The following is a 16509-nucleotide window of genomic DNA, read 5'->3' as shown; positions in this document are numbered from 1 at the left end:
ATTTGATGCATTTTTCCCATTTGTAAAATTTGGCCCAATTTGCACATGATTTGACCTATGTGTCATACTTTCATTGTTGTTGTCACCTTTTAAATTCATATCCTCTTCACCAATCACCTCTACATGATCCTCATTCACCATTTCCTTATCCTCTCTTATCTCTTGAAGACCCATGGTTGCTTAGATGGGAACCCCCTTGTCATTATGGTCGAAAATGGAAAATGGCTAGTAGAAGGCTTAAATGGTATCAAAAATTGATGATCTAGGGATCTATGGATAGATTTTCTTACGTAGTATCCAACTATGCAGCAAGAACAATTTTTTTTTAGATAGCCATAATATTCTCTATTTTAGGGTTCGTACAACACTGCTTGTTTTTGCTGAAAATAGAAATTAGGCTATAGAGTACTTAAAACTCATCAGATTTAAAGGAAATTTGGGGTATGAGATTGTGATGATGAGTAATAACTATGACTAAGAGGCTTTGACCAAAGTCAAAGTGTAGATATACTATGTTTTGATTTTTTTGATCAAAGTCAACCATCTAGGTTTGACCATCCAAACGACATTAGATTTGGGAGTACTATGAATTGTTCCAGATCCCTAATAATGTGCCTCCATCATATGATGTCATTGTCCCAAATAACTTGTTGTTTGACTGGGCCCAAGTTTTACCTCCAATGAAAAATGGCAAGTTGGGGATTCGAATGATGTCGGAACGGAGAGGTTGAAGGCTTCTTGGGAAGGTATAATGACTACGAGCCTATATAATCACCTAAAATCCAACCCTAATGTGATTTTATTGAATTAGGGTTTTACTACGAATCTGCAGATTTCTCTCAAGTGCTCTTTTGGTACCCATTTGCCTTCTTCTACATGTTCCACCCTTGCTCTTCCAAACAACTTTGGCATCCAAAAGCACTTTATGTGTGTCCACAAATGCCCTCAATCCAATCCATGCATGTAATTTTTGATATTGTATAGCATGGTATCCTTTATATTAGGGACCAAATCTCAAATTTCCTAATGAACTCAATCCAACAATCAATGATCCCTTGGCATTTGGCATATAATTAAAAGCATATCCTCACTGCATCATACATTAACCAATGGCATATTTCATGTAGCCTATGTGCTAATGAAGATTAAGTGTTGATGGAGAGCTTTTCTTGTTGATGGAGAGATTTTCTTGCTAATCTCCTAGCCATGCCTTCCCACCCCCCTTAGCGAGTATTCTCAAGCCAAGGGTTGGGGCCAAGTCTTCACCACCAATACCTAATCCTCCACCTTACCACTTTTCCAAGGTACTCTCATGGCAAGGAAGATTCATGAAAACACTCCCCTTGGCCTCTCCAACCGATTGCCAAGGTACCCTCACACACATTCAAGATTCTAGGAATAGAAATGTGAATACAATATGTGTGTGGGATTTGTATAGAATGCTTGAAGAGATTAGTAACCTCACTTACAAAGGTTGTTTGCATGAATTCATGTCAATATCATAACCATTTACATTTCTCAGCATATACTCGTGATCTTCTCATGTTCAAGGCATAGTTCCATAGCTTCCAAATGATCTTGAGCAACACATCAAGTGTCCTTTATATGCCCTTACCATGGCGTAAGAGAAGCATAGGTAATCCAACAAATCATTGCTTAATCATAGGTTGCATCATCCCCCAAAACTGTTTAGAATCGTGATCAAGACTTTTAAATGCAAGCTTAAAGGTATATTAAGCCTTGCTAATGATCACTATCATCATTGTCTACACTTGGATTATTAATAAGAAACCATGACTTGTTTAATGGAAACCCTAATAGCCAAGAAATTAAAAATTTGAAGCATTGAAGAAATTAGGGTCATGCTTAGGCATTGGAAAGGCATAACCATTCATTTTGGCACTCAAACCGTGGTGAATGAGCTCCCAATTTGATCAAAAATGGGCACGGCCCCAAACCATCCTCATGGCGGCCAAGAAAACTCCAAGATAATAGTCATTGCAACCTCTCTAATCTTTCTTAAGCCTTAATCAAGCTTAAGTAAACCTCAATATTGGCCATAAGCTCCCTCTTCAACTTGGAATATGAAAAAAAACATGTGCAACAAAATTCCCCTTCACAGCCAAAATCATGAGAAATATGGCTTCCATAGTGCTCAAACAAAAGCCCATATATGCGAGATGGTGAAGGCCACTGAAGCTAGCATGAGATTTTCCTATGTAGAAGTTCTGTATCACAACATAAAGGAACAAATTGGAAAGCTCACAAGGCCCAATACAAAGAAAAAGATTGGGCCATACCTAGATGATTTGTTTAAAGGGAAAGAGATGAGAAGGACATGGATGAGGCCACCAAGGAAAACACACTAGGGAAGATAAAAAAGCTCAAAGACCTACGGAAAGCCTCAGGACCAGGCCTCTTTGGGATAGGGAAAAAAGAGTATTTTGATATGGATAGAAAAAGGCTGACAACAAAAAGTGGAAGACTTCGAAGGAGGGGGCCAGTAGGGCGATGGAAGTACCAAGTAGCTAATAGTTGAAGGAGGGCTTGGCCAACATAGCCAAGTCATTATTGTCCCAGAGAATGGACCATTAGGCAATAGAACCGGCTACCTCCACCACCAACCTATAAGCTAGAGAGGAAACCTCCATAGCGAGGACTCACTACGCCCATGTCTACACAAACATTTTAAGCATGTGCAAGTTTTCTGACACTATTGAGATAGAATGGGTGAGGGAGCACTACATTACCTTTAATGATGCATGAATGATGGGCTAAAGGAAATGATAAAACTACAATCCATCATCAAGGAGAAGGATGCTGCCCTCCTACAGAAGGTGATGAGCTAGCAGGAACCTATGAAAGAGGAGTAATTTAGGAGAGGGGTGGAAGTAGGCCAACTCGATGAAATGCAAAGGTAGATCAAGGAGATCCAATAGGCCAATAAAGAAATGAAGAAGGAGATGGAGGAAATGAAGGAGAAGATAGCTAGGAAGAACCAAGAAACTATGCAGAGGCAAGAGGAGCTAGATAAGGCCATAGAAAAGGAAGCCAGGATGGAAAGACACGTCACCCTAGTCCATGACGAACACATCAAAATTGTAAGAGATATCTAGGACAACACTGATAAATATAAAATGGAGCTAGTGAAGCCAAAAGCAAGATTGGAAGTTCTGGATGCAAAGGAATTCCTAGATGTTTACGAGCTAGATGCAGAAAAGATTTAGAAATGGGTCATGCAATGGATGACCTTCAGGAGGTGTGGGGAGCTTATTTGAAAAATCTAACAGTAGTAATGAAAGTACGCACACCTTCTACAAATAGTAATCTCCCCACCATTCAAGAGATGGAAATCTGGACGGATAGCAGCAGAGGAGGCACCAACAAAGATAAGGAGCTGCGCGGCAAAAATGAGCAACTAACTATCGATAGGAAATAGAAACCTAGAAAAAGAGGTTCCCTATATTGAAAGGATAAGGGAAAAGGATGAATGTTCAACCAAAAGGGAATGGGAAAAAGATTGTTTTATGGACTGGATTAATAATGGATCCCAACATGCATGGGTAGCCAGAAAGAAACTGGAAGAGAAAGCTAATGATGGGGCTTCTCTTAGATTATGGATAGGAGGCACTTATCGAAAGAATCCAAAGAAAAAAAAAACAAGATGGCAAGACCATCAAGGCTTTGCAAAAGGACATGGAAGCAGCTACACCCATAGGGGTGACCATAGGCAAAGACACTAAGATGAGCTTAAATGAGCTAAATGTCACTTTAACAACAACTAATGCTGACATCAAGAAAAAGGTAGATCAAATGGAGGCCATGAAGAAAGCCCATCTCTAGGAAGTGCAGCCCAAGGAAAATATGCTCCAAGACTTCCAAAGCTAGGCCAAAAGAGAAAAGAGGGCAAGGGAGGACATGCAATGAAAGCCGCAAGAAGAAATGGGCCAGAATTGCCTAAGTGCCACCTTGAGATGCATGCAAAATCTGGTATAGAGGTCACAACAAGTAGGTTCCCCGAGGCCTTCTAACTGGAATGACATTGCAAAATTCATGAAGCAGTTAGAAGTGCCTATGGTGGTAGGTCAGGACCAAAGTTGCTCCAAGGTAGCAGCGGCTGGACAACGAAACGCCTCCAGAGTTGTGCGAGGAAGTAGTGGGCTCTTATGACTTGTGGATCCGATTGAGTAGGCAACAAATCACTTGGAGAGCAACATTGCTAGTGCCTCTCTCACCAATGGAGTCACCTAGAAAACAAATAAAAGGGGGTGCCAAAATCAAAATCATCAGGAATACCACCCTTTGGGTGGATGTGGCAGGAGAAGAGGGCCATGAGAGATAGAATAGACCATCTTTGTAGATGACACCATCACTCCAGAGTAGACAAAGCCCCATTCTTTTGCGATGGCTGGCATGGTAGTAGAGACACGATGAAAAGGGCTAAAGTAAAGTACCCGAAGGTGCGCCCCATAGAGGTGCAATTTAGATGGGACATGCTTGGATGAAAGGATAGAACTGGGACATGCTTGGGTGAGAATCAAGAAAAGAGCCTATGAGCCGAGGTATGCCCATACCACCCAATAAAGTTTGGGAATTGCAAAATAGAGGCTAAACAAGAAGAAGGTTGATGGAACGAGCCATAATCGTCTGGACGACATGGTCTGGAGTTAGAGGAAATCTGGATCCCAAACATGTTTTTAGAGCAACAACAACTCTTAGATTTGCTCCTGATGAAACATCCACCGCATGATCGCTAGGTTTTAGCAGGGCCAACCAGCTCATTTGGACACCACCCAGACTATCTCATTGTGTAACAAACAATTATGGTTTGAGATTTCTTGCTTTGTAACAACCTTGTAATGGTTTCTTGGGAACGGCTAGTACCTAGATGGATGTAAGCAACAAAGGGGTGATTATTTCAATATGTGTGATTAGAGGATAAGGAACTGACGGGATAGTTGAGTGAAGGCTTCATGAGCTGAGATTTTGCCAATGTATTGTATTGTACTATTGGGAGTTCAATGTAATACTAAAGAACGTAACATGGGTTGGTTTCTAACTTGTCTCTATTCTGATCTACATAGCTCTATCTATTTTGTATCCATTCCATGTTAAGTGCATTCCTTTCTAGACATAAACTCTTATCTGAAATCATGACAGACCTAGGAATCACAATTAACTCCCCAAGTTTAGGCAAATAAGTAGCTCAACATGCCTACGTTGGGCACAGTTACAGTAGTCACCTCTCTTGTAGAGCCAACTACGTGGTCCAGAACCATGTAAGTGTCAGGTCTAGAGCAGACACCGACAGTTCTTGATCTACTAATATCTTGAGGTGAATCCTCTCAATGGTTGGAGGTTTTTCTCCATCCAAAATTTTACTCTACCACTTGGGGAATGGCTTATATTTTTGTGGCACATAATTCTCTTATTCTTTATCTTCAAAACCCATATCCACAAGAAATGGGCCAGGTTGCACTCCTTCATCAAAAAAAGATGAAGCTCATTCTGCATGTGGAGGTTATGCTACTTGGTGATTTCTTTGTTGTTACAAGGAGAAGAAGAAATCTCCTCCTTCATCATCCTACATGGTTGTTCTTGGAATAACACATCGTGCAACCCACGATGATATTCCTTTCTCGATACTCATAGAGCCGATATGCCTTTGATTCCATGTTGTAACCCAAAAAGATGCATTGCTATCTTTTGGCATGCAATTTGATCCTCTGACCATCTACAACATGTACATAACATTCACACTCAAAAACATTTTAGCGATCAAAACTGAAGGTTTCTTACCCAAGTAGACGTGATAGCCTTTTTTGCACTCCTATTAAGAATATACATAGTAATGTTAACTACCGCAACCGAGAATAATTTAGGTGGCATAATCCTTGCTAAATCAACAATAGCACAATTATTAGGCTCTACAACACTATTTTGTTGAGTATAGTGAGCTACCACTTTATGCCTCTTGCTTTGTAGAAATCCAAGAATTCATTAGACGTGAGTTGTCCTCCTTGATCTATTGTAAGCTACTCTAATTATATTCTTGTCTCAATTTTAACCAATCTAATCCATTCCTTAAATATCGAAAAGCTTAAGAATTTTCCTTTAGAAAATACACCCAAATCTTCCTATTGTAATCATCTATCAAAGTGAAAAATAAGGAAGAACTTCCAAGTGTAATTGTACTCAAAGATTAGAGTGTACAAGCTCGAGAGGATCCTTGTCCCTAAAACTGACCTCTTGTGGAAAGGGTTTCTGATACTACTTACCCATCATGCAAGCTTCACATACATTTAGGCTATCAAAACTTGCTGGCAAATAATCAACTAGCTTAACTTTTTGTATCTCTAAAAGATTCTACATATCAAGATGCCCATATCTTTCATTACAAAGTCTCTCACAAAAGAGTATATATCAAAATGCCCATATCCTCGGGGGGTGCACTTCTAAAAAATCATATGTATCACGTGCGTTCAAGGGGCATTTAAAAAACCCCTTAACTAAAATTTCCCCCCCAATAAAACCACCCCTCTTTACTTATGAACTAAAATAAGAGACAAGAATAACAACATGAAAATTAATCTCATACATGTGGAAGAGACCACTCTATGATGTAGGGGGAACGTGAGAGGCCGAGGTGGTGGGCAAAGAAATCAAAATGCAAATAGCAGGGAGTGCTATTACTATGGCAAACTAGAGCACATTGCAAAAAACTACAATACAAAGTAGAATGATTTCAAAAGTGGAAAGATGCAATAAAGAAACTATTCATCAACAAGTAAACAAGGCGATGACAGAAGTAAAGAGCTCTCCGTGATGCCACACATGCTTAACTCCACAATAGGAGATGTGTCAAGTTTGTGTGGTATTTGGTATGTGGATTTTGGTGCCTCTAACCACATGAGCAGTCATGTGGTGAGTGGTTTAGAGATATATAGAAAATAGAAAAACCAAGGTATGTGCACCCCATTGGGAAATGTTAGTAAAGTGTCATTATCTATGCAGTATGGAAAAATGAAGTACATGGTAGATTTACTTCATGTTATTATGAAAGATATGGGTTATTTTGGATAGATATTTAAGAGGGTCTATAAGTGAGATTCAATCCTCATCAAGAGAGCCTCAAGTATGCTTTGTGGAAGAATTTAAAAATTAGTGTTGCTTGGTTACAACAAATGGTAACAAAAATGGTAGGATGTTTACTTTAGATGTTAACATGCATGAGTGAAAACAATCGTGTTTATGCATGGGATATGTTTCATTACAAATATTAATGTATAGCACATGCACATTGTTCATGTGTATATATAATGATGGGTTGAAAGCTATACACGCTCGAAATATTATTGTAGGTTTTTCAAAGTTTAAGGTTTATGGTATGCATAGAGAGCATGTGAAGCGTGCCAACTTGTTAAGTACACCAAACATGCTTTCCTACAAAAGTACATCAAGTGCAAGGCCATTGATGTTATACATTTTGATTTATAGGAACCAACCAATAGTGTAAAAACTAGACGTCAAAAGTACTATGTTACATTCATTGATGACCACACTAGGAAAGGGTGGGTTTACTTCATGAAGGAGAAAAGTGAGGTGTTTGCTCACTTTCAAAGATTTAGAGCCTTGAAGTTAGTTGAGAAGGAAAAAGATATGCAAATCAAATGCTTAAGATCAAATGGTAGGGGACTATATTTCTCCATAAGTTCAATGATTTAGATTAAGGGCGTAGAGAATCAAGAGCTAATTCACATGAAAGTACATTTTTCAACAAAATGGTGTTACAGAAACCAAAAAAAAGGAATATTATAGAAGTTGCTTGTGCCTTCATGTATGAAAAGAACATGCTAGATTATTTTTTGGTTGAAGAAACATCAAGTGTTGTTTACATTATGAACTTGTAACTCTACAATAGTGGCTTTTATTTCCACCATGGAACAAGCACAAATACAATCATGAGAAGCTGGGCTAGGGGAGAGGAATAAGAGTAAAAGATAGTGATTAGAGATATTGTTTTGATGATAGAATTTGTATCATATATTTATCTTTAATACCAGTTTGATAGAAGAAGCAAACATCATATTATCATTTTTAAGAGTTAGAATAAATATTTTAGCTTAATGAGCTCTGATCCAATAGTAGTTTTCATTTAATTCTACATATGTAGGGGGTTCATTGAAAAAATTTGAATACAACCAAAGATTTGAGGTATATTTCCACTAGAATGGCCTATTCTCCCAAAAATATATTTAAAGAGCATGGACTACTTGGTCCCTACCTAATTGTCTACCCCAATTTGTTTTGAATCTTTTATTTAAAAGTAAAAAGAAAAATATCAATAAAATGTTTTAATACCCTTCATAACATTTTTTACAAGAATATTTAAATGGTTTCATGAAGATGATAGTATCGATATACAGAAACAACTTGTCACAATTTGTATTCTCACCCTAACAAGGAAGATTTTAAAAATTAATTTATTCACAACACTAGAAACTTAAGTTTGTGTCTTTTAACCAAAATATTAATCATTACTATTGTAATTTTCTAACATTTCACATTTTTTACTATTATATATATATATATATATATATATATATATATATATATATATAACTTGATAATTTATCTTATTTATTTATAATGCCAAAAGGAAGAAAAGAAAATTTTACTTTATAAAACAACCCTAAATTAAGTGTAATTTCAATTCAATTACTATCAGAATATTTATAATCATCGTAGAAGAGATCTTAATAGTTTCCCTTTTTTTAGTAATCATTCAAGTGATCAATTACCTACATAATACATTATGAAGCTAAAACAAGGTACTTGAATTTATATCTAAAGAAATAATTTTGTGTAGTTCAATGTGTATGATACATGTTTTTTATGATGCAGGTTGCCATTCTCTCTCGACTTCACCATAAAAATCTTGTGTCTCTTATTGGTTATTGCACAGAGAACACATACATGCTTATTTATGAGTATATTTCAAAAGGAAATCTTCGAGATCTTCTTTATGGCATGTATTATTTTTTAAGAAAAGTGCTTAAATCAATATTTTTACATTAATTCTACTAAAAGAATAAAAAGTTTAATGATTTATGGATGGGGTTTTTAAGACCCTAATAATAAACTACATTTTGTAGGTGAAGTTGAATCTACAAACAAACCTTTACCTTGGAGAATAAGATTACAAATTGCTCTTGATGCAGCTCAAGGTATGTTTACTTGTGATAGATGAATTATTTCTATGGGAATACAATAAGAATATTAACATTTCTAAAACATGTGATTCTAAAAATTAAATATTATATGTCTATAATGATATAAAGGTAGGTAAGTTGTTTTACAAAAGCATTATTTTGATAGGAAGAAAGGAGAAATTCATGAGCTATTCTTTACTGATTATTCTTTAATGATTTCTAGTATTCCTTTTTTAGAGTGAAAACATTTTAGAGAGGGATTTGTCTTTCTTCAAATAAAATATGTCCATTTCACCTAGCTTAATAAGCACAACATTTTATGGGTGAAAAATATATAATTTGAGTAAGCAATGATTGAGTGATTGGGTGTCTGTGTGTGTGTGTGTGTGTACATGCATGCAAATTCATGTGTATATACGCATGTGTTTATACATGTGTGTGTGTATGTGTTTGCATGTGTTTGTGTGTTTATCTATGTATGTGTGTGCATGTACATGTACATGTGAGTTTATCTATGTATGGGTGTGCATGTGCATGTGTGTGTGTGCATGTACATATACATGTATGTGCATATGTGCATGTGCATGCATGCATGTTGCGCATGTGTGTGCATATGTGCATGTGCATGCATGCATGTTGCGCATGTGTGTGTCCACGGGTGTAAGATATATATATATATATATATATATATATATATATATATATATATATATATATATATATATATATATCTTATTTTTTTAGTGTTAGGTCCACTAAACATACATTTCACAAATTAACGTAGTCCCTCTTTGATTTTTTTGAACAAGCCTATAAGTGATTTATGAATGTTTATATTTACTAAAATTTAGTATTTTTACCTTTTTAAAAAGTATTATATTTAATGGAATGTAAGAGAAAACAAACAAAATATATTGTTTCTTTCTTTTTAAATAGTATTATTCTTTATCTAATGGAGAATAAGAGTTTAGAACCAAGTGTAGGTAGAAGTGTGGGTAGAATATATAGTCTAACTTCTAGTTTATACATGACATGAGAGGGTACATAAGGTGATAAAAGAGTAATTTGACCATAAATTTTTATGAAACATCACATAATATAAATGAGTGGTTACTTATCATTCTAAAATAATCTAGGCTTATGTAGTTAAATGTTTTTTTTAAATTAAAATTAAAATTACTTTAAATATCTCATCTTTCATCATATTGACGACATGCTGATGAGTCTCGTTTGGAGACTCTCATTAACTATAACCATACAATCCATTATTACTTGATGAAAGGAAGATCAATTCTAAAAGTTATGTGTTGATGAAGCACAGCTTTGTTTCTTGTCAACCAAATGAACCATAGGAACCAAACTTTGATCATGTGCAAGATAGTTTGTAAATCTTTTGCAGCCATCTAAATGTACTAAGTGTGAAAGAAAATCTTGTTAGCTTGTAACCAAAATCATATCACAATATTTTAATCAATTGACACCATCATTCTTTGAAACAAGGGAAAGAAAAAAATGCATGCTTGTATGTCTCTACTGCTATTTTACATCTGTTACATTTCCCATCTATGATTCCTTTCTACTAAAGCATGGGAAAGAAAAAGATGCATGCTTGTATGTCTCTACTGCTATTTTACATCTGTTACATTTCCCATCTACTTCCCTTTCTACTAAAGGGAAGTAGCTAAGGGCAAAGCTACAATCAGTAATCTCCATAAGAAAACCTTAAATTTAAGCCCAACTAGTAATGAACAGATCTTAAGTAACTATTTACCCCACCATACATTGGATTTTTGCATATGCCATGCTCCATTACATCTAGCATCCACAAACCTCCACGTGGCTAGCGGGGGGGGGGGGGGGGGTCACTCATAAATATGTAAACGTAGCACATGAGTTCAACATAAGGGGTTTTTATACTCTCTTTTTTACACAATTTCTACATACACAAGGGTACCATTGAAAGGGGGTATTGACAGATTGAATAGACAAAGGGTTTGATTTATTAATGAAAATATCACAAATAAAGGGTTTTATAATAGGCCTTGAATGCAAGTGATACAGAAGGTTTATATATAGTGAACCCCCCAAGCCACAAACACTTGACTTTTTAAGAGAATATAAAACTGCTTTGTGGAAGCAATCCATGAGTTAACATTAGAATCAGGCAAGGACCATTCGAGGTACCTATAATTTGAAGACCATTATGCAAAGTAGATGCCATGCATTTTTTTACGCCATGCCTAACTTGAGATTTCTTCCAACTTTAGAGAAGAAAACAAAACTCCCCTTAGAATATATCATTTTTTCTATAGTATTCACACCTTTCTTATGCAAATATTTACTATTATGCTTCTTAAAGATCAGAGCATGAGGCTTTTTAAAATTGAAACTCCAAAATACATTTTTACCAGTAAATGAATTCCCAGTATATTTGATTCTACCATTCCAAATTAGTTTAGCATAGGAAACATTCCATGATTTAACCAACATTCGAGCAATATTCTAACCCATTTTAAGAGAAGAACTAGAGAAAAGTTTAGTCTAATAATCAAAAGACCACACATCGTGAAAATAAACTTGTGAATATTGTACCAGAGCCCATAAACAATAACACCAAAGTGTAGAGGTGTCAAACATTTTATACATGAAAGTGGCTCTCCTAGACAACATATGCATGTGAATATCTGAAATACCAAGACCACCCTAGTATTTGGGTTGGGTTATTTCAATCAAATTAAAGCAAGAGGCTCACTACCTAAACTACCTAGGACAAATTGCAACAGAATAGAACTTCTTAATATAACTTTCTTTCCACTCCAATAGCGGTAGGAAATACAACGCATAAGGAATGAGAATAGCCTGAACTATTCTAAGCATGGCATGTAAAGGCGACTCATTAGATTTTCAATAATAGATCTTTACCCTAAGTTTTTACATGATCCAATCAACGAAGTAAGCATTAGATACCGCGTCCCAAGGGAGTACCCCAAATACCTGAAGATGTGGCCTTTGGGTAACTTTTTAGCTGCCCAAATAAAGTTTTCAAAATGTGTAGCTATTAAGTCAATTAAAATTGGTTTATTAATATTTAAATACAATCTTGCAGCCAAGGAGTAAAAGTGTAAAGTATGCATGCATTTATTAATGTTACTATTCATGGCCTTTAGGAACATGAATGTATCATCAATAAACCCAAGTCCCATGATTTACCTATTTTTGACTTGCAGGCCAACTAATTCCCCTTTATCATCTTGAGCTTCTAAGAAACCAAAAAGAGGATGGGTTTCTATGGCAAACAACAAATTATTCATTTCACATCCTTTTCTCACTGATCTGTTGATCTAAATAACATCAGTGAATCTCCCCTTTATCCCCACAAAAAAACAAGTATTCTCGGCCATCTAGATGGAAAACCACAGAAGACATTTTAGGCCTAAAACTCATTTACTATAAGAGATTTTATGAAATTCCAATCCATAATATTAAAATCGTTTGCAAAGTTAGGTTGCAGCATGATTATCTCTTGTTTAGATGATTGAGCATGTTTAATACCCAATTTCATAGTTAATATGTTATCCATAATTGATCTACCTCCCACAAAGTCCAACTAGGCTTGGTGAATATATTTCCTCAATAGTGGGATCATTCTGATGGCTAATTTTTTTTCAAGATTTTATACATTATGCCAAGTATAGTTATGGGCCTCCAATGGTTAAAAAAGATGAACAAAATAGTTGTTTTGGCAGTACTTTTCTGACCCCTTGCTCTAGGTTGGGATCCATTCATTATGTATCCATATATCATTTATCAAGCCAATGACCATAGGTTTTAATATATCCTAGAATTATAGCATAAACTCATTAGATAAGCCATCCATACAAGGGTTTTTTCATTTTGTGGATGTTGTAGTGCATATACCAAATTTCATTTTCCTCAAAAGGTGCAATAGTTTATGTGCATCAATACAAGTCTCCCCCACTTCCTGAAGCAAGGTATCTATGTTTGCAATTGTTTTAACTTGTGAGGTACCCAAAGGGGAATTTAGTATTCTCTCAAAGTCTATTTTGCAAATCCTTTGCAATCTCAGGCCCAGTGGGGTGAGACAAGATCCATCATCTAAAACAATATTGGTAATTGCATCCCTGGATCTCTTTCATTCAAGCTTTGAAAAGAAACCTTTAGGCATCCCAGGAGTGTCTTTCAAAGAAAACCAAGGTATCAAATAATATCTAGATATTGTGTGTGGTCACATAAGCAGTGATATCGGAAGGAGAACCTTTGTAGTTATAAAAGTAACATGTACTTCATCACTGAAAATCAATCAAGCAACTGTCACATCAGACATTGTGGAAGGAAGCACATAGTTGCGAGAAGCATTGGTGAGAATGTTGTTGCAGAGAAGAGATGAGAGAGACGAGGAGTTTTTGTGAAGCAGCTCTGTGATAGTTTTCTATTGAATATTGTTTTGTTTTGCCGATAGGTAGTGGGGTTTGTTTGAGGAAGTTTGGGTCTACCCAGAGCAGAGGTTGCTAAGGTGATAGAGGATCTTGTAGGAGGTCGGTTCCCTAGGACCTCTGGGAATACCATCTCTATTAAAACTTGGACCAGCTAAAATCTTTGCTCAAAAGTTCTTTGTGGTGTTTGTTAGTGGACGCCTGCAGGATGTAGTTGTAATTCCTTTTGTGGTTACTAGTTTCTTGTGGAGTTGAAGATAAAAATTTGAAAGGGTTTGTATTGGGGATAATCGTGTGGAGGTCCCTTGGTTTAATGGTGTTCTCTCTTTTCTGTTTAATCCCCAGATCTCAAGGTTGTTGAGATTAGCCCAGTTTTATATATACACAGAAGGTTTGATTATGTTGGATTTATGAATTCTTATGCTTTAGTTTAAGATGTGTTTTTTTGATGGAGTTTGTTGAAAAGAACCAATTGTGAGTGAAGAGTTGAACTGTGTTTAATTAAGTTTGTGTCATATAGCTATGTTCTTGGAGTCAACAAGGTGTGATATGGTATTTGAGTCAAGAGGGTCTAATAGTGTTAGGAGTTGATCAGCTGGAGTCAACTATTTTTTTGGATTATTTAAATGATGTTGTTGAAGTATTGATCTAGTATTGCCCGTGAAACTAGTCTAGGCTAACAATTAGAGACATTTTGAAGGTTGACTAGATAGGTTCAGCACTCAATAGTGGTCGAGATCAACTTGGTAATGTGTTAGGTAGGAAAAGTGTCAGCTAGGACTAGTTTAGAATCATTAGGAGTCAGTTGAGGGTATACAAAGGTAGATTTTGTTCTTTTTAGGTTAAGGAGAGAGTTTTAGGTTTTGATCTAACTATCAAAATTTTTGTCAGTCTTAGTAGTCAATCGGATTAAGTTAAGGGCTGAAGGTATCCCAGGGTCAACACAGGTGGAGCTAATAGGTCTTCTACGGTTCTGAAGCAAGTTCTTGAACATAGATGATACTGGAGGAACTTTGGGAAGCCTAGAAGACACATTTATGACAGGAGTCAACAACAACTACCTAATTCAATATTTAGCCAGAAGTAGATCAATTTGTGTCAACTGGGAGTGTTTGTGGTCAACTAAGGTCAGCTTAAGACTTACGAGTGAATACCAAGGCCATTAGAGATCAGGACGGACCTGGGAGGATGGCTGGAAGAGTCAATTGTGCATATTTAAGAGTTTGGAGTGTGCTCAAGTATCTGCCTATGCCAGCTGAAGATTAAGGGACATCAACTGAGTTGACTGGTGCTTTCACTTAGTGTTTGTGCTAGTGTTGTGGTGCTAGTGGTTGTCCCCTCCTCATGGTGGTGTGTTTGGATGGGCTATAGAGGCAAGGATCCTCAACACATCATTGTTTTGGTGCCCCAACTAAGGAGGGCTTGGAAGCACCCTTTAGTTTATTTGCAGGTCTGAAAGTTTTTAGTAGGGCAACTGGCTACCATGATGACATATTCGATGTTCCATGGACATGATGGAGAAGATCCAAAGGAGTTTTTGGCGAGGATGTAATTGGCATCCTTTGCCTTTTGGAAGGATACATAAGAGGATAAGTTGACATTGATGTCTATGTTGTTGAAGGGAGATGCCAGAAGGTGGTTGCAGACATGGAGAGCCCAACTAAATCAAGGTGAGGGATATGAAGATATCAGAGTGGCTTTTGTGCAGCATTATAAGCAGGGTGAATCCCCATATGCTCTATGGCAAGAAATTCAAAAGTTAAAGAATAACCTGTTTGATGTTTTCTCAAGATGTGTTTGATATATTTGTGGACCATTTTGAAGACATATGGGGAAGATGGGACACTTCTTTGGGAACTAAGCACCCATTCCTCTTAAGAAGGATATGTTTATCCAATCCCTTCATGCAGACCTGAAGGAGAAAGTGGAGTTAAAGAGACTTGGAACATGTGAAGAAGCCTTGAGAATTGCCAGAGAGAAGGAATGGAAGCTACAAAGAATAGCTCACAAGCAAAGGGAAGTACAGGCTGAAGGAAGGCCAGCTATACATGGGGAGAGAATAGCAGAAGGAGATGCTCCAATTAGTCGGAGTGGTTTCTGATCAGCGTATGCAGGGTATTAATCGTTTGACTCAACTGCCAGAGAATTTAAAGTAAAATCTATTGCAAGGAGGAATAAATGCCCCTAGGGTAGCAGATAGATATGGTATGAGATGCAAGGGAAGCAGGGGACCAACATGATTGTTCAATGTTTTAACTTTATGGAGAGGCTGAAGAAACGCCAGCTATGCCTAGGGAGAGAAGAGCAAAAGGAGCATCTCTAGTAGTCCCAATGGTTTTCGATCAGCTCATGTAAGGTATTAATCATCTAACTCAGCAGATGGAGAATTTAAACTTAAATCTATTGCAAGGAGTAAGAAATCCCCATGGGGTAGGAGATAGAGATGGTATGAGAGGCAGGGGAAGAGGGGGACCCAACATAAATGTTGAGTGTTTTAACTATATTATGGACAGGGAGGATGATATATCTCCTTGGTGCCCTTACCCGACGAGGATGGGAGGTGATGTTTAATTTCAAATGAAATCTATTGCAAAGAGGAAGAAATACCCCTAGGGTAGGAGATAGAGATGGTATGAGAGGCAGGGAAAGAGTGGGACCCAACATGAATGTTTAGTGTTTTAACTTTATGGAGAGGGATCATATAACGCCTCGGTGCCCTTACCTGAGGATGATGGGAGGTGATGTTTATCCTTTGCTGCCTAGGAGGGAAGAAAGGAAGGGTGCCAAAAGGGAAGAGGAGATGTCAAATCGTCGGTTCCATAGGTTTAGCAGCACCAACCCAA

At 36.8% G+C, this 16509-nt stretch overlaps 1 protein-coding gene across 7 annotated transcripts in view; it reads left to right on the top strand.

Moving 5' to 3' along the window:
• LOC147625369 (putative LRR receptor-like serine/threonine-protein kinase At1g67720) overlaps positions 1-16509 on the top strand; it is a 110229-nt gene that overhangs the window by 82781 nt on the left and 10939 nt on the right. For all 7 annotated transcript variants that reach the window (XM_086818711.1, XM_086818710.1, XM_086818708.1 and 4 more), the window contains 2 exons: positions 8905-9028; positions 9156-9227. In XM_086818711.1, coding sequence (XP_086674837.1) covers positions 8905-9028; positions 9156-9227 — 196 coding nt within the window. The remainder of the gene's footprint in view (positions 1-8904; positions 9029-9155; positions 9228-16509) is intronic.

Source organism: Cibotium barometz, chromosome 24, assembly GCF_041138505.1.
Source record: "Cibotium barometz isolate CiBa-2024 chromosome 24, ASM4113850v1, whole genome shotgun sequence".
Taxonomy (NCBI): domain Eukaryota; kingdom Viridiplantae; phylum Streptophyta; class Polypodiopsida; order Cyatheales; family Cibotiaceae; genus Cibotium; species Cibotium barometz.
This window is presented reverse-complemented; position numbering and strand designations above follow the sequence as displayed.